This window comes from Hordeum vulgare, chromosome 3H (assembly GCF_904849725.1).
Source record: "Hordeum vulgare subsp. vulgare chromosome 3H, MorexV3_pseudomolecules_assembly, whole genome shotgun sequence".
Classification (NCBI taxonomy): Eukaryota; Viridiplantae; Streptophyta; class Magnoliopsida; order Poales; family Poaceae; genus Hordeum; species Hordeum vulgare.
In genome coordinates, this window is record NC_058520.1 from 584,223,838 (window position 1) to 584,242,182 (window position 18,345).

Genomic DNA, 18,345 nt, shown 5'->3' on the forward strand with positions numbered 1-18,345 from the left:
AGCTGGACCTAAGCCTGAAACGGAGTGTTTCTATTGCAAGGGTATGGGTCACTGGAAGCGCAATTGCCCCAAGTATCTGGCAGATAAGAAGGCGGGCAAAGAAAAATCAGGTATATTTGATATACATGTTATTGATGTGTACTTAACCGGCTCTCGTAGTAGTGCCTGGGTATTCGATACCGGTTCTGTTGCTCACATTTGCAACTCGAAGCAGGAACTGCGGAATAGACGAAGGCTGGCGAAAGACGAAGTGACGATGCGCGTAGGAAATGGTTCCAAGGTTGATGCAATCGCCGTCGGCACAGTGTCACTTCAGCTACCATCGGGATTAGTGATGAACTTAAATCATTGTTATTTAGTGCCTGCGTTGAGCATGAACATTATATCTGGATCTTGTTTATTGCGAGACGGTTACTCTTTTAAGTCTGAGAATAATGGTTGTTCTATTTCTATGAGTAACATCTTTTATGGTCATGCACCGAATGTGAGAGGATTGTTCATATTGAATCTTGATAGCGATACGCATATACATAACATTGAGACCAAAAGAGTTAGAGTAAACAATGATAGCGCCATATTTTTGTGGCACTGCCGCTTGGGTCATATTGATGTAAAGCGCATGAAGAAACTCCATGCTGATGGACTTTTGGAGTCACTTGACTTTGATTCACTTGACACGTGCGAACCATGCCTCATGGGCAAGATGACTAAAACTCCGTTCTCCGGAACAATGGAGCGTGCAAGTGACTTGTTGGAAATCATACATACCGATGTGTGTGGTCCAATGAGCGTGGAGGCACGCGACGGATATCGTTATTTTCTCACCTTCACTGACGATTTAAGTAGATATGGTTATGTCTACTTGATGAAGCACAAGTCTGAAACATTTGAAAAGTTCAAGCAATTTCAGAGTGAAGTGGAAAATCATCGTAACAAGAAGATCAAGTTCCCGCGTTCTGACCGTGGGGGTGAATATCTGAGTTTCGAGTTTGGTGCTCACTTAAGACAATGTGGAATTGTTTCACAGTTAACACCGCCTGGAACACCACAGCGTAATGGTGTGTCCGAACGTCGTAATCGTACTTTGTTAGAGATGGTGCGATCTATGATGTCTCTTACTGATTTGCCGTTATCCTTTTGGGGTTATGCATTAGAAACAGCTGCATTCACTTTACATAGGGCACCATCAAAATCCGTTGAGACGACACCATACGAACTGTGGTATGGCAAAAGGCCAAAGTTGTCGTTTCTTAAAGTTTGGGGATGTGATGCTTATGTCAAAAAGCTTCAGCCTGAAAAGCTGGAACCCAAAGCGGAAAAGTGCGTCTTCATAGGTTACCCAAAAGAGACAGTTGGGTACACCTTCTATCTCAAATCCGAGGGCAAAGTGTTTGTTGCTAAGAATGGAGCTTTTCTCGAGAAGGAGTTTCTCTCGAGAGAATTGAGTGGGAGGAAGATAGAACTTGACGAGGTTGTCGAACCTCTCATCCCTCTGGATGGTGGCGCAGGGCAAGGGGAAACCTCTGTCGTTGCGACGCCGGTTGAGGAGGAAGTTAATGATGATGATCATGAAACTCCAGTTCAAGTTTCTGTTGAACCACGCAGGTCGACGAGATCACGCGCTGCTCCAGAGTGGTACGGTAATCCCGTCTTATCAATCATGTTGTTGGACAACAATGAACCTGCAAATTATGAAGAAGCAATGGTGGGCCCAGATTCCAACAAATGGCTAGAAGCCATGAAATCCGAGATAGGATCCATGTATGCGAACAAAGTGTGGACTTTGGAGATACTACCTGAGGGCCGCAAGGCTATTCAGAACAAATGGATCTTTAAGAAGAAGACGGACGCTGACGGTAATGTGACCGTTTATAAAGCTCGACTTGTGGCAAAGGGTTTTTCACAAGTTCCAGGAATTGACTACGATGAGACTTTCTCACCCGTAGCAATGCTTAAGTCCGTCAGAATCATGTTAGCAATAGCTGCATTTTTCGATTATGAAATCTGGCAGATGGCTGTCAAAACGGCGTTCCTTAACGGTTTCCTTAAGGAAGAGTTGTATATGATGCAACCCGAAGGTTTTGTCGATCCTAAGAATGCTAACAAGGTGTGCAAACTCCAGCGATCCATTTATGGACTGGTGCAAGCATCTCGGAGTTGGAACAAACGCTTTGATGAGGTGATCAAGGCATTTGGGTTTATACAAGTGGTTGGAGAATCTTGTATTTACAAGAAAGTGAGTGGGAGCTCTGTGGCGTTTCTAATATTATATGTGGATGACATATTACTGATTGGAAACAACGTAGAGCTTTTGGAGAGCATAAAAGGTTACTTGAATAAAAGTTTCTCTATGAAGGACCTAGGAGAAGCTGCTTACATTCTAGGCATTAAGATCTATAGGGATAGATCAAAACGCTTGATAGGACTTTCACAAAGCACATACCTTGATAAAGTTTTGAAGAGGTTCAAAATGGAACAGTCCAAGAAAGGGTTCTTGCCAGTTTTACAAGGTACGAGATTGAGTAAGACTCAGTGCCCAACAACTGATGAAGATAGAGAGCATATGCGCTCCGTCCCCTATGCTTCAGCCATAGGTTCTATCATGTATGCGATGTTGTGCACTAGACCGGATGTTAGCCTGGCCATAAGTATGGCAGGTAGGTTCCAGAGTAATCCAGGAGTGGATCACTGGACAGCGGTCAAAAATATCCTGAAGTACCTGAAAAGGACTAAGGAGATGTTTCTCGTGTATGGAGGTGACGAAGAGCTCACCGTAAAAGGTTACGTCGATGCAAGCTTTGACACAGATCCGGACGACTCTAAGTCGCAAACCGGATACGTATTTATTCTTAATGGGGGTGCAGTAAGCTGGTGCAGTTCCAAGCAAAGCGTCGTAGCAGATTCTACATGTGAAGCGGAGTACATGGCTGCCTTGGAGGCGGCTAAAGAGGGTGTCTGGATGAAGCAGTTCATGACGGATCTTGGAGTGGTGCCAAGTGCACTTGATCCAATAACCTTGTTCTGTGACAACACGGGTGCCATTGCCTTAGCAAAGGAACCACGGCTTCACAAGAAGACCAGACACATCAAACGACGCTTCAACCTCATCCGCGACTACGTCGAGGAAGAGGACGTAAATATATGCAAAGTGCACACGGATCTGAATGTAGCAGACCCGCTGACTAAACCTCTTCCACGGCCAAAACATGATCGACACCAGAACTGTATGGGTGTTAGATTTATTACAATGTAATTCACATGGTGATGTGAGGGCTGGATTATTGACTCTAGTGCAAGTGGAAGACTGTTGGAATTATGCCCTAGAGGCAATAATAAATAAGGTTATTATTATAATTCCTGTATCAAGATAATAGTTTATTATCCATGCTATAATTGTATTGAATGAAGACTCATTTACATGTGTGGATACATAGACAAAACACCGTCCCTAGCATGCCTCTAGTTGGCTAGCCAGTTGATCAATGATAGTCAGTGTCTTCTGATTATGAACAAGGTGTTGTTGCTTGATAACTAGATCACGTCATTGGGAGAATCACGTGATGGACTAGACCCAAACTAATAGACGTAGCATGTTGATCATGTCATTTTGTTGCTACTGTTTTCTGCGTGTCAAGTATTTATTCCTATGACCATGAGATCATATAACTCACTGACACCGGAGGAATGCTTTGTGTGTATCAAACGTCGCAACGTAACTGGGTGACTATAAAGATGCTCTACAGGTATCTCCGAAGGTGTTAGTTGAGTTAGTATGGATCAAGACTGGGATTTGTCACTCCGTGTGACGGAGAGGTATCTCGGGGCCCACTCGGTAATACAACATCACACACAAGCCTTGCAAGCAATGTAACTTAGTGTAAGTTGCGGGATCTTGTATTACGGAACGAGTAAAGAGACTTGCCGGTAAACGAGATTGAAATAGGTATGCGGATACTGACGATCGAATCTCGGGCAAGTAACATGCCGAAGGACAAAGGGAATGACATACGGGATTATACGAATCCTTGGCACTGAGGTTCAAACGATAAGATCTTCGTAGAATATGTGGGATCCAATATGGGCATCCAGGTCCCGCTATTGGATATTGACCGAGGAGTCTCTCGGGTCATGTCTACATAGTTCTCGAACCCGCAGGGTCTGCACACTTAAGGTTCGACGTTGTTTTATGCGTATTTGAGTTATATGGTTGGTTACCGAATGTTGTTTGGAGTCCCGGATGAGATCACGGACGTCACGAGGGTTTGCGGAATGGTCCGGAAACGAAGATTGATATATAGGATGACCTCATTTGATTACCGGAAGGTTTTCGGAGTTACCGGGAATGTACCGGGAATGACGATTGGGTTCCGGGAGTTCACCGGGGGGGGGGGGCAACCCACCCCGGGGAAGCCCATAGGCATTGGGGGAGCCACACCAGCCCTTAGTGGGCTGGTGGGACAGCCCACAAGTGCCCTATGCGCCAAGGAGAAGAAAATCAAGAGAGAAAGAAAAAAAAGGGAGGAGGTGGGAAGGAAAGGGGACTCCCTCCCACCAAACCTAGTCCAACTCGGTTTGGGGGGGGGGGGAGTCCTCCCCCTTGGACTCGGCCGACCCCCTTGGGGCTCCTTGAGCCCCAAGGCAAGGCCCCCTCCCTCCCACCTATATATACGGAGGTTTTAGGGCTGATTTGAGACGACTTTTCCACGACAGCCCGACCACATACCTCCACGGTTTTTCCTCTAGATCGCGTTTTTGCGGAGCTCGGGCGGAGCCCTGATGAGACAAGGTCATCGCCAACCTCCGGAGCGCCGTCACGCTGCCGGAGAACTCTTCTACCTCTCCGTCTCTCTTGCTGGATCAAGAAGGCCGAGATCATCGTCGAGCTGTACGTGTGCTGAACGCGGAGGTGCCGTCCGTTCGGTACTAGATCGTGGGACTGATCGCGGGATTGTTCGCGGGGTGGATCGAGGGACGTGAGGACGTTCCACTACATCAACCGCGTTCTCTAACGCTTCTGCTGTACAGTCTACAAGGGTACGTAGATCACTCATCCCCTCTCGTAGATGGACATCACCATGATAGGTCTTCGTGCGCGTAGGAAATTTTTTGTTTCCCATGCGACGTTCCCCAACACAGCCCACCCCGGGGAAGCCCATAGGCCTTAGGGGTTCCGCACCAGCCCTTAGTGGTCTGGTGGGCAAGCCCAAGAAGGCCTCTGCGCAGGAGATAAGAAAAATCAAAGAGAAAAAAAGGGGAAGTGGGAAAATAGAGAAGGACTCCACCTTCCAATCCTAGTTGGACTAGGATTGGAGGAGGAATCCTCCTCCCCCCCTTTGGCCGACCCCTTGGGGCTCTCTTGAGCCTCAAGGCAAGTCCCTCCCCCTCCCTCCTATATATACTAAGGTATTAGGGCTGATTTGAGACAACTTTGCCACGGCAGCCCAACCACATACCTCCACGGTTTTTCCTCTAGATCGCGTTTCTACGGAGCTCGGGCGGAGCCCTCCTGAGATAGATCACCACCAATCTCCGGAGCGCCGTCACGCTGCCGGAGAACTCATCTACCTCTCCGTCTCTCTTGCTGGATCAAGAAGGCCGAGATCATCGTCGAGCTGTACGTGTGCTGAACGCGGAGGTGCCGTCCGTTCGGCACTAGATCGGAGCGGATCGTGGGACGGTTCGTGGGACGGTTCGCGGGGCAGATCGAGGGACGTGAGGACGTTCCACTACATCAACCGCGTTTCTTAATGCTTCCTGCTGTGCGATCTACAAGGGTACGTAGATCTAAAATCCCCCTCGTAGATGGACATCACCATGATAGGTCTTCGTGCGCGTAGAATTTTTTTTGTTTCCCATGCGACGTTCCCCAACACCCCTTGCCCCATAGGTGTTTCTAGAGCAAGGTTCATTTTGATGGTGGCAATGGCCTGCTCCGCTACTTCGTCCTTTACTTCGATGATCCTAGTATGGAGTGCTCGACCTTTAGCAAGTTGTAATCTTTTATTTTTATTTCTTTAGATGCTTCTGGAGGCGGGTGTTTGGGTTTGCTTTTCAGCGTGTTTTGGCCGTTGCAATCTAGACGTGTGATGTAATTCCTGGCCGGTTGATGGCTTTGTTAATTTAAAAACCAAGATCATCGTGAGCCTTGGTTAAAAAAAAGGTTTCGCGAAAGGTCGGACGGTTCGTCCATTGTAAAATTCTGCCAAATCGACAGGACAGCAAGGTGGGGCACGACAAAAACGACTTCGGCCACCGCCACTCCAGTCAGCCCGTAAGAGCATGTCTAGTAGAGCCCTCAAACCCTCAAATAAACAGAAATAATCGTTTTTACGGGTTGGGCGAAAAAACGCGTAGACTAAAATCCCTAAACCCTTAAATTTTTTTACGGATTGGATCTGGGATTGCAATCCCAATCTGTAAAAGTGAGGATTGGAGAGGGAACCCCACCTCCAACCCGCAGTCGACAGTTCATTGCGCAGGAGGGAAAGTTCCTGCCGCCCGCCCCGCCCTCGCAGCTCCCGTCGCCGCCGCCAGAGCCATGGAGCCGCCGCCGGCCTCCTTCGTCGCCCCGGCCGCCCCGCCCGCGTCCTCCCTCCCTTCGCCCGTCGCCCCGCCCCCGCAGCTTCGCCCACCCCGCCCGCGTCCTCCCTCCCTTCGCCCGTCGCCCCGCCCCCGCAGCTCCGCCCGCCGGCCTCGCCCGTCGCCCCGGCCGCCCCGCACGCGGCCGCGCTCCCTCCGCCCGCGTCGGCCGTTGCCCCGTCCGCCCCAGCCGTCGGCGTGAAGAGGCGGCGTGCTGGCCAGCACGTCATCCTCCCCCAGCCCGCCCCGGCCGTCGCCTCTGTCGCCCCGGTCGCAGCGGCGCCGAACGTGAGGAAGAAGCCCTCACTTGGGCCGAAGGGGGAAGCGACGCCGAAGGTGAAGAAGACGACTTCCAAGAATAAGTCGACGCCCGCCCCGGCCGCCCCGTCTCCCGCCCCTCCGCCCGTCGTGCATGAGGTGCTCGATGGAATGCCTGCTCCGTCAACATCGTTCATGGGGCTTCTTGAAGAAGCGGAGGTGGACATCGGGGCTCCTCCTCTCGAACCATTTGGGTTTGGTGATGATTTGCAGGAAGAGGATGATGAGGAGGAGGAAGGGGAAGATGAGGAGGAGGTGACCGAGATAGAGGAGGAGGCATTCCCACCGTTGGAAAACCCACCGTGCGGTCGACAAACTATAGCGAGGCCGAAGATATTCTCTTGGTTCATGCTTGGGCACATGTGGGGTTGTATGCAAGCACCGGTACCGATCAAACCGATAAACGCTATTGGCAACACATAAAGGACGTCTATTGCAAGATCAAGCCGAAGACCGGTGGATACACCCCTCGTAGTTACCGGTCGCTTCAAGGCCGGTGGGAGTTGATGAAGCCCCATTGTGCTCGTTGGAGTGCGGCAATGGACCAAGTGAAGGATGCACTGCCTAGTGAAACCGTGGAGAGTGACTATGTGAGTACATATATGTTTTTCACATTTATTTTTATGCTATTGTTATGTGAGTACATATATGTTTACTATGCTATTGGTGGGTTTGTAGGAGGCAATTGCCGACTTGAGGTACAAGAAGATGGCCGCTTCGAAGGGTAAAGCATTCCCATTTAAACATGTTTGGAAAATTCTTCAAACTTATGACAAGTGGAAGTTGAGGGATCAAGAGACCGCACCCAAGAAGTCGGCAATGCTTAGGATGGATGATAGTGAAGAGGAGGGAAGGAACGAGCACAAGCCCGCTGGAAACAACAAAGATAAGCTAAGGAAGAAGATGGAAGGAGAGGCGTCAAGCATAAGGGAGAAGATAGAACATATGATGAAGTCAAAGGAGGCATTGACAATGAAGACATTGGAGACAAAGCTTCTTATCAACGAGAAGAAGAAAGAGGTGAAGCTTGTACAAGTTGAAGCAAGGCGTGAAGATGCCAAGCGCAAGGCCGACTTGGAGGAGAGGATGATCAAGGTCAAAGAAGCAAAGGCATGGAAAGAACTCATGATGGAAGAGAAGGAGCACATGATGATGTCCAAGAAGGACATAGATGAAGACCAATTGATGTGGTGGAAGGAGTACAAGGAGGACATCGTGGAGAGGAAGAGGATATTCCGTGGTGCGGCCTCTACTCTTCGAGGTGACACTCCGATGAGTGGTGGTGGCGATGGCAGTGTGGAAGACTCCACCATCGGCGACAATGGATGTGCTTTATGGACGTGGAAGTGGTCTAGGAAATGGCGTCAATTGCAACTTTTTGGTGATGGTGCCGATAAGAGGGGAAGATGATGACTGTGTGATGTAAAAACTATTAAGCCATGCATCAATGATCTTCATTTCCGTGTTTGTTTGAAGGTTTATTGTGTTTTGCTAGTGAAAATTGTGATACGTCAAATGACAGTTTTAAGGTTTGGGGTTGGGGCAAACACTAGAACCCTCAAACCCAACCCTTATAACGAAATATTCTGTTATAAGGGTTGGATTTAAGGGTTTTAGTCTTTGTGTCTGTTTTTCAATTCTTAAAAATGTTAAAAATGACCAATTCTCAATCCTTAAAACTGATTTTAGATTTAAGGGCTTGAGGACACTATTAGGCTGGTCACAATGGGGAGTAACATAAGGTAGGAACCTACACACTTTTCTAGACTATGTTCCTACCTCCACAATGGGGAGTAACATGTATGTAGTGTCATGCAACAATGCATTTATTAGGCTATAGACTCATTGTTTCTTGGAGTGTGTGATGTTCCGGTAACTTAGCTAGTTACCACAAGCACCTCTCTCTTTATTAAATACGTGTCACATAAGCAAAGTTGTATTAGAGTGTGTGATGTTACTGCTAAGTTCCTTCCCATTGTGACCAGCCTTAGACATGCTCTAACTGGGTGTGGCTAGCGGCCTAGCGCAACTCATTTCGCACTTCACCACCGGCCCGCGTGCCGTGCGCGCGTCAGTCCATCCCGATCTCATCCGATAGCTGCGTGCGTGCGTGCCTCTACAAACTGCACGGAGAATCCACCAGCGTTCCCTCCATCGGCCGGCAGCCGGCCACGCATCCCGTCGGTGAAAACGTCCGGGAATAAAACACACGCATCAGCACAGTTCGGCAGCTCGGCGCCCCCACCGAACACTCCCTCCGCTCCACCTCTCCCCGTCGCGTGCCTCCGACCACCGCGACATACCGCCGCTCTGCCATGGACACGGCGGCCGCGTCGAGGCGGCACAACCCGGCGCTGGGCGGGAGGCGGCTGAGGAGGCGCGGGGGCGTGGCGCCGGTGCGGTGCTCCGGCTCGCCGGCGCAGGAGTTCGCGGCGCTGGCGTCCGTGTTCCGGCGGCGGCTGGTGGTGGGGGCGAGCACGGCGGCGGCCGCGGCCGTGGGGGCCAACTTCGGGGGCGTCACCAGCTTCCTCCTCGGCCTCTCCCCGGAGCTCGGCCGCTCGCTCAGGCTCGACGTGCTCTACCCCGTCGGCGGCTTCACCCGCTGCCTCGACTCCGACAACGGATTCGGTACCACTCCCTTCCATCCCATACCTTAGCTTAGCTTAGCTTCCTCCCCTGCTTATTACTATTAATTCAACATTTACGCATTAGTTGAGCTGCCGCCGTTCTCTTCCCCACATGCAAGGGATTCAGAGCTGTTCCTTATCATCCATCACGCCATTGTCGCTGATTCTTCCCGATGCTAGGCCATGCACTGTAGCTCATTTAATCATTCACGCTGACCAGGTTATAGTGATCATCTATTCACACCGAGACTTCTCTGAGCGCACGTTTATAATGCTTGACACTGATGGCATTAGCAAACACTCAAGCATTTTTCAGAATAAATTTACTAGTAACCGGCCACGAAAGAGAAAAATTAAGCGTGTTGATTTGAGAAAGGCTGATTTGACCGGCATTCTGGCAGAGTGGTGTTCGGTCGAGGCGATGCTCCTGCCATCAGCCACGAAAATCAAATTCAAGGCAGCCCTGCCTGTGCATGTTGCTATCAAATTGCAACTTTGTGCCCCCACCAAAAAAGGTTCAGAAACTAGTGATGCCAAGTAGGTGCGTTGTGTTCACATCCCACCCACAGAAAAAAAACAGGAAAATGTGTGTAGATTCTGAATTTTACATGGGGCATATTCCATGCTCACTCGGAGAAAAAAGACAGACATATTAGATTAGGCAGCCCTTTTTGTTCTGGTTGGTTCTGGAATATGACATTGAAGGGCAGAGAGGCACCTTCACTCTAGAGTCTAGACATTTCCCAATAAATTTTCTACTGAAAAATGATTTTTGTCGTTTATGCCACAAACATGAGTGGCTGCAAAAAATGTGGTCCTTGCAGCTACAATCTACTACACCCATCTGATATGCTATGCCTCCAATGGGATTGTATGGGTGGATTATGAGCTATCTGCTGCTGCGTTTAGGGCCTGCCACATGTGCTCCATGTCAGCACGACTGATCATTGTTGCCATCTCGTGGCCGATTCTCAACAAGATAACATTGTCCCTGGTTCAGGACAATATGGCCAGTGTGGATGCTTTCTAGCATCAATAAGATCCATCATGTGCGATATCTTCTATGAAATACTTGTATCCATATGCCAGTCATGCCAGATTGTTAACTGTAATTTATCCGAATTCTGCAGAGTTCATCTATCCAGCAAACTGGGTTGGAGACCAGACAATACTATACAATCAAATTAAGAAGGCAGAACTGCAGAGATCGCTAGACCCTCCGCCGTTGACAAGCGGGGGTTCTTCGGCTCGACCTCGGAACGTCAGTGGACCGGTGGCAGCTTTTGGCCCCCCGGGATCCAACGGGGAGCTCAACGTCAGCGTCATTGTGTCGACCGTCCCACAAGACTTCTCGTAAGTATACGTATATATGTGATTCCGGTTTCTTATTGGAATGAGCATTAGCATTTCTATCTTAGCGAAGGAATCTTCCTACTGCTTTAACAGTACACCTGAGTTCATGTGTGAAACATGATCATGAAATTCCTGTCACATTAATGAGCTACCGTTTTACTGAAAATGAGTATAGTGTACCGCTGTTATGTCATAGTGTTCTCTAAAGTAGCAGTGGAATTCTTGGAACAGGATTGAGTCTTTTGGCGGTCCTAAAGATGTCGGGGAAGTGGTGCTGAGGAGGATCGCAAGGACAAAGCGGAACCCGGATATCAGCGCCACTCTGATCGGTGCCGCGTTGAGAGAAGACGCCGTAAACAATGTGAAATACTACAAGCTGGAGTTCCGAGTCGAGAGCCCTTCCTTCCGACGACACAATGTGGCGGTGTGCTGCGCGAGAGACGGCAAACTTTACACCTTGAATGCCCAGGCACCGGAGTCGGCATGGAGGTCGGTTCAGGAAGAGTTCTTTGCGATGGCGGATTCCTTCAGCCTAATGGTTGATGTTTGATGTTTGATCTTGTAGATACACAGTTTTGTATCCGTGACCCTTGGACCTTTATCGACTAGTCTGTAACTTCGCTTGCGAATGTCATGGTTTCGTTTAGCCGAGGAGTAAAATGTAACATAAATAAATGTTTCTGTATCACAATGTTCTTTGTGACATCAATGTCTCAAGTACTTTTTCGCGACCCGTAATTTCCCTCGCAAGGTCTTTGGTGCTAAGATTTTGTGAAATCAAAGAGAAATGTAACAGAGATGATTCTGTATCACAATCTTGTTGCTACACACATATATGGACTTTTTGTTTGGGCAGAGAACATATTCTTCTTTTGATGACGATGATGATGCAGTTAGAAGTAGAAACCAAACATCTCTTGATTTCCCTGAAGAATTATTCAGAATTCATAACTGGAGATGAAGTTTCCTGATTCAGACATAGGAGTACTTGTTGGCTATCTCCACGAGGAGATCTGAGAGCTCCATGGGCTTGGAGAACATGGGCATGTGATCGGACCCCTGGAGGCCCCTCACCTCCGTGCCGGGGTTCCACGACGCCATCCGCCTCTGGAACTCCGGCGACCACGAGGCGTCCTCCTCGGCGACCACGTACACGCGGCTCACCGCGCCGTACCTCTCCGCCGTCAGGACCCCCTCCCCGTTCATAGCGGCGTCGTCCAAGAACTGCCGCGACGGCCTCACCAGCATCGTCGCCAGCGTCAGGTCCTCGACCGGGCTGAGCTGGTACAGCCGCTGCGCCATGTACTCCGGCCCGAGCAGGAACGTCTTGCAAGCGCGCTGCGGGTCGTCGCCGGCGATGGTCTCGATCACGCTGTCTATGAAGAAACCCGGCCCCTTTTCTTGCGCGAACTATAATATCGAGTGTGTTAGGCTCGTTCATGGTGGGGGCTGTGGATAAGAGGGCAGGAGTGCGCGGACTCACCTGTTCGGAGACGAACTTGAGGGGCTTCCCGGCGGCCGGCATGGCGGCGGAGGCGAAGACGGCGACGGCGACCCTGTCCGGGTGCGCCTGCATGGCCAGCGCGAGGCTCTGGCCGCCGTAGCTGTGGCCCACCAGCACCGCCTTCTCCCCCGGCGGCAGCGCCGCCAGCAAGTCCAGCAGCGGCCGGCTGTACTCCTCGAACGAGCCCACATCCTCGGCGCGCCCCGGTCTGGCGCCGCACGCGGCCATGTCGAGCGCGTCGACGCGGTGGCCGGCCGACCGCAGGGCGGTGGCGACCTTGTACCAGCTCCACGCGCCGTGGCATACGCCGTGCACGAGCACGAACCGGTGGCTCCGCGGCCGCTCCTCGCCGGCGGCGCTCTCCATCGGTGTCTCGATTCACGGGCCCGCAAGCTCTTTTCAATCCATTGCGACACCAAGGACAAGTGTGGTGGTTCGTGGTTGTGCTGTATGAAAAGGATCGCTAAACCTTAGACTGACTCAACAATGAAGACTTAGAGCATCGTGAACAACCGTCTAAAAAGTGTTCCTAACGCTAAATTATTTGTTTCTTGGACGTTGGATAGCTCCAATAAAAGATGCAAATTGTACGGGTGGTGAAAAGTTTTGAACACGCTTATATCGCGCGCATTATACTTGAGGTGTCGGTTTGCGCGCGCAGCAAACTCGCCGCTGCACGTGGGGCTGCTGAATTGAACGCCGTGATAGCATGCGCCTGTTAGAGATGCTTCGGTCTCCATGCACTAAAAGTGCTACAATGATGCGTTAAGTTTTTTATTGAACTCAGTTTAATTTTACGGTTGTTGAAGATGCTCTTAAAAAACTGAAGCTACACATCATCTTGACATTGATGAAATCGTCATAGATATTTTTATAGTCAACGGAAACGTCTTTTCGTTGAACGCAGAACGTTGAAAAGTCTAAAATAAATTTAAAAAATGCAAGCATCTTCTAAAATTTAAAATCTAATAGGTTGAGATACCATTGTTCTTCTAATCATCCAATTATATGTTGGTTTCGATCGATGTTATATTCGTAGGTCTTAGATGAAGATTGGTGTAAATTTTCTTTTATTTTCTTTATATGTTTGCCAGTAGACCGTGTCTTCGTCGTTAAGTTTCAGTCTGATCTAAGCCACACCAAAAGAATGCTCGATTGTTTATTATCGGTACAGTTCACAAGACAGCGAGATGCTCTTTTTTTTAGCCGTTGACGACTCTCCTTTCAGCGCAATAATTGAACTCTGCCAAACGGCAGCCAGTACTGACGATGAGTTGATGGCGAGCTCAGCTGTACTTGTCGGCGATCTCCATGAGGATCGCGGCGAGCCGGCGGGGCGTGGAGAACATGGGCATGTGGTCGGCACCCTCGACGGCCACCACCTCCGCGCCGGGACACCGCGACGCCATCCGGCGCTGCGACTCCGCCGCCCACGTCGCGTCCTCCTCGGTGACCACGCACGCGCGCCTCACCGCGCCGTACCTGTCCGCGGTCAGGACGCTCCTCCCCGTCATCGCCGCGTCGTCGAGGAACCACCGCGCCGGCCTCACCAGCGCCGTCGCCAGCGCCAGGTCCTCGCCCGGGCTTCGCTGGTACAGCCGCCGCGACAGGCGCTCGGGGCCCGGGAGAAACGTCCCCGCCGCGCCGTTCACGGCGGGCGCACCGTCCGTGGCGGGGTCCGTCGCCGTTTCCTCCATGATCTGGAACGGGTTGGCAGAAATGGTTCGAATGATTGCCGTCGGCCGTATGGATGGATCAAACATCGTGTGGAAATATTGTGTGCTCCGGTCAGTGGATGGAGAACCTGAGAGAGTAGATGTGACATGGGGCAGTCGGCGGCAGGCATGGCCGCGGCGACGAAGACGGCGACGGCCACCTTGTCCGGGTGCGCCTCCATGGCGAGCGCGAGGCTGTAGCCGCCGTAGCTGTGGCCGACGAGGACCACCTTCTCGCCCGGCGGCGCCGCGGCCACGGCGTCGGTCAGCGGCCGGCTGTACTCGGCGAACGAGCGCACCTCGTCGACGCGCAGCGGGCTGGCGCCGCACGCGGCCAGGTCGGGCGCCGTGACGCGGTGGCCGGCGGACCGCAGGATGGTGGCCACCCTGTACCAGCACCACGCGCCGTGGCAGAGGCCGTGGACCAGCACGAAGTGACGCCCCGGCTTTCCGACGGCCGTCTCCATCTGTGCAAGACTGGATGGAACGTCCACTTCGTGTGAAGACCGAAGACCGGGGGAAGGCTGTAGTCCACTTAGGACGGACACTGGTACCTGTTCTTGAGGCCCCCAATTAATTTTTTTTTTTCATTTTGCGTTTGAACTTTTTATCTTTCAAACCGTTATCTTAATTAATGATCCGCTTTCAGCACTGACTTTTTTACGACGAGATCTTCAAAATTGATCCCATGTCGATATGTTTCAAAAAAAAATTCATCGGTATTTGCCAAATTACTATTACTTATTTGTCACATAGTTCTTACATTAAATCAACTTAGTTATCAGTCTTCCGAATGTCGATATACCCCACTAAAAAACTTAATTTATTGTATTTGTGGTGGTTCATGCATTTACTTGTTTATTGTTAGTGCTTTAATACCTATTTTTTAGCTTTACATAACATTGCAATGTTTAAAAAGTATAAAAATTATTATCCCAATAACTATGTAGAATTTTTATGACAACTATACATCCGTAAGATGACAACTATGATGACATTAATGTGGCAACTAGGAACTACGAAAAAAACAACGAAACATGCCAACATGAAATCTTATTTTGAAGGTCTCATCGAGACGAACCTAACGGTGAAGACGAATCTCCAATCAAATTATTAATTTATGAGATAAATTATTTTTAAAATTTTAAAAACATTTAATGCAATGATGTAAGCATGATGTAGAAGATTCTTGCATGTGCATGAGGCTATGCGAGCCGCTGCATGGGAGAGCTGTGGTGGGGCGCCTCTCTTTAGATTTTCCCTTCTTTTTTCCCGAACAACAATTCATGCGACCATTTTTTTCTTGTTCTTTGCAAGGAGAGTGATTCCGAGTCCCTGATTGTCTATTACAACAACGATTATTACTTTTTTGGATTCGCTAAATCAACGTCATTTAATACATCGGATGAGATATAAATCATGAAACAAAGGGTACTACTATTACGTTGGAGAGACTACTAACCATTAGCTTAGTTGCCACTCTCTCCCTTTAGAGCATCTTCAACAGACACGTTAAATTTCACGTGCGCGGTAAAAATTATTGTTGTCGGCATGTCATACAACGACGATGAAGGCGATGGCTAGCACCTCATCGGTACGACGGTACCAAATGAATTCTCGAGGTCATGTCGGGGCCATGATTGGAGATGGTAGCGCGCCAACCTTGATCTGCTCCCAGCGACGCGCGGTTGTAGTGCCACTAGGCGACGTGTTGCAACCTTGGCAAAGTGATGGAAAAATATGAGCAACCCTCTATGTCACAGCTGGGTCATGCGATGGCCGCAACTTCTAGACTTGGGCCTACTTGGAACTATGGAGTCAGTACAAATACATGCCCTGAGGCATACGAAGAAGGGGATCCTATTTCGCGCACGAGTCGCTTGTTATTGACATTGTACGTACCCCCCTCAGACGCGCCTTTTTGTATGGGTTGGCCGATTTCTGGGTTTCGACCATTTTTATGTTTTTCTTTATTTTCCACTTTTGGTTATCCCATTTTGTTTTTGTTTATTTTCCATTTTGTTTTCTTTTTTTTTTAATTTTTCATTTCTATTCTTTTTTCTCAATTTGAGAAAATCTTTTAATTTGTGAACATATTTTAAAATTATGAATCTTTTTAAAATTATGAACAATTTTTAAACTCAACACTTTTTCAAAATCATGATTTCTACTTTACCAATTCATGAACATTCTCTCAAATTGTGTTTCTTTCTGAAATTATGAACATTTCTTAAATTCACGAACACTTTTTTGAAACCTTGAAAACATTTTACAAATTTGTGAACACCCCCTTAAATTGTGAATATTTTTTGAATTCATGAGCGTTTTTGAAATCATGAAGTTTTAAGTCGAAATCATGCATTTTTAAATTAATGAACATTTTTTCCATATTCACCAACATTCTCTTAAATCGTGAGCATTTATGAATTCATGAACATTTTTGAAACCGTGAATGTTTTTTAAATGATGAACATTTTTTAAATTCAGAAACAAATCTTGAACATTTGTTTCCCAATTCTTTATCATTCTTTCAAATCATATTTTTTTAATTCTCAAACATTTTGAATGACAACTGCCTATCTTGACGAAATGCGCATTTACGTGACCAACATTGAATCAGCCCATCCATTTTGGGCCACATGGTGACATCAGAGCCTTGTCTCTTTGGTTGTCGGGATGGACGCCACTGTCATGACTAACTTTCAAGAACGACAGCTTAGGTTTCTTGTCAAACCAACCTCTGAAGACTAGACATGAAGAGCTTCGACGCGGTGCTGTTGATAACATGTGATGTCTGTGTTGTCGAGGGCTGTGTTCATGCTGACGGAGTGGAGCCGTTGGTCTCATACAATTTAGTTATTGGATTTTTTTACCATGTTCTCTAATGAACTAAAACCAATTTGTATTTTTTCGAGCTGAATAGGGCTGGATGAAGAGCTCGTTACTCGTAAGTTTAATGAGCGTTCGGAAACTCGACTTGTTAAGGCTCGTGCTCGTTAGTTAATGAGTCGAGCTAAACATCAATTTTAGATCGATCTTAATGAGCTAGATCACGAGTAAACGAATAGCTCATTTGGCTCGTTAAGTTTCACATGCACGTACATGCCACATCCCAGGCCACATACGCACAAGCCACAGCCCACCTCCCTCTCGTGGGAATTTGATCAGTAGCCTTAACAGCCCTACCCCACACTACTCCCTCCTTTTCGGTTTAGGCCATCTTTAATGGTTGTATGATCATCATTGGTAAAATTGCCACATAGATGATTTTGATGACATGACGCATAATAAAAGAAGAGAGAGAATGAAATCTTATGAACTTGAAGCAACGGTTCACGCACAAGCTCCGAGGCAAGCATGGTTATTTCTTCCATGTTTAGTGGACCCGCTTAGTTATTTTACATACGATTAACATATACTTCATTGAAGAGATTGTATGATGTGTTGTTGGTTGTTGATGTGGACACTTATACCAAAAATTGAACATACATTGTTCTTATAGGGCTCAAATCTGAAATCTCATCAACCAAGGTGAATTGTGAGTGGATGATATTAGTTTAAACTAGCCAATGAAATATTTCTTACATATTCAATTTCCAAGACAATAAATGTAGCATCCTTTTTTTCATTGGACTTGCATGGTAAATGTAGAAAACGATGCATGCATAGCCACTCATCTCCTTTTTTTAAACTATATGAATTAAATATGGCGTGAGACTCAAAGCATTTTAACTCACTTAGACTTAAAATGAGCCTAATATAATGGAAATCTGAAAATTTTAAGATGAGCCCTATAAACCGGAAAGGAGGGAGTACTTAGGAAGAGCCGAGACCAGAGGAGGAGGCGAGAAGACTACGGTGTGGAGAGAATAGAGATGGAGAAAGTAGAGCGGCGGCTAGGTCTAGGTCTTTGACCACGCGAGTAGGGCAGCGTCTAGATCGACCTGTTTCTATTCCGGCGGCCGGTCGCACTCGACAGCGACTTTGGCCCGCCTCCGGCACTCCGTGGCTCCGCCATCTACATCCGCCTCCCCATGGAACTGTTGGAATTATGCCCTAGAGGCAATAATAAATGTATAGTTATTATTATAATTCCTGTATCAAGATAATAGTTTATTATCCATGCTATAATTGTATTGAATGAAGACTCATTTACATGTGTGGATACATAGACAAAACACCGTCCCTAGCATGCCTCTAGTTGGCTAGCCAGTTGATCGATGATAGTCAGTGTCTTCTGATTATGAAC

At 48.3% G+C, this 18,345-nt stretch overlaps 3 protein-coding genes across 3 annotated transcripts; 1 reads left to right on the forward strand and 2 right to left on the reverse strand.

Moving 5' to 3' along the window:
• The first annotated feature begins 8,947 nt into the window (after positions 1 to 8,947).
• On the forward strand, positions 8,948 to 11,615 carry LOC123445358 (psbP domain-containing protein 7, chloroplastic). Its single transcript, XM_045122330.1, has 3 exons — positions 8,948 to 9,525; positions 10,655 to 10,877; positions 11,109 to 11,615. Exons 1-3 carry the CDS (start codon positions 9,213 to 9,215, stop codon positions 11,425 to 11,427), a joined length of 855 nt encoding a protein of 284 aa, XP_044978265.1. The 5' UTR covers positions 8,948 to 9,212; the 3' UTR covers positions 11,428 to 11,615.
• On the reverse strand, positions 11,533 to 12,942 carry LOC123445359 (probable esterase PIR7A). The gene is made up of 2 exons (XM_045122331.1): positions 12,361 to 12,942; positions 11,533 to 12,287 (listed from the first exon to the last, which is right to left on the reverse strand). The coding sequence occupies exons 1-2, from the start codon at positions 12,745 to 12,747 to the stop codon at positions 11,850 to 11,852; spliced, it is 825 nt and encodes a 274-aa protein (XP_044978266.1). The 5' UTR covers positions 12,748 to 12,942; the 3' UTR covers positions 11,533 to 11,849.
• Positions 12,943 to 13,511: 569 nt separating this feature from the next.
• Positions 13,512 to 14,616, reverse strand: LOC123440791 (esterase PIR7B-like). The gene is made up of 2 exons (XM_045117339.1): positions 14,186 to 14,616; positions 13,512 to 14,081 (listed from the first exon to the last, which is right to left on the reverse strand). The coding sequence occupies exons 1-2, from the start codon at positions 14,561 to 14,563 to the stop codon at positions 13,668 to 13,670; spliced, it is 792 nt and encodes a 263-aa protein (XP_044973274.1). The 5' UTR covers positions 14,564 to 14,616; the 3' UTR covers positions 13,512 to 13,667.
• Between the last annotated feature and the right edge of the window lie 3,729 nt (positions 14,617 to 18,345).

Coding starts and splice junctions, on each gene's coding strand:
- LOC123445358 (XM_045122330.1), top strand. CDS start 9,213: ATGGACACGGCGGCCGCGTCGAGGCGGCACAACCCGGCGCTGGGCGGG. Junction 9,526..10,654: donor CGACTCCGACAACGGATTCG/GTACCACTCCCT, acceptor CGAATTCTGCAG/AGTTCATCTATCCAGCAAAC. Junction 10,878..11,108: donor ACCGTCCCACAAGACTTCTC/GTAAGTATACGT, acceptor TTCTTGGAACAG/GATTGAGTCTTTTGGCGGTC.
- LOC123440791 (XM_045117339.1), bottom strand. CDS start 14,563: ATGGAGACGGCCGTCGGAAAGCCGGGGCGTCACTTCGTGCTGGTCCAC. Junction 14,082..14,185: donor TGTCACATCTACTCTCTCAG/GTTCTCCATCCA, acceptor AACCCGTTCCAG/ATCATGGAGGAAACGGCGAC.
- LOC123445359 (XM_045122331.1), bottom strand. CDS start 12,747: ATGGAGAGCGCCGCCGGCGAGGAGCGGCCGCGGAGCCACCGGTTCGTG. Junction 12,288..12,360: donor TCAAGTTCGTCTCCGAACAG/GTGAGTCCGCGC, acceptor TCGATATTATAG/TTCGCGCAAGAAAAGGGGCC.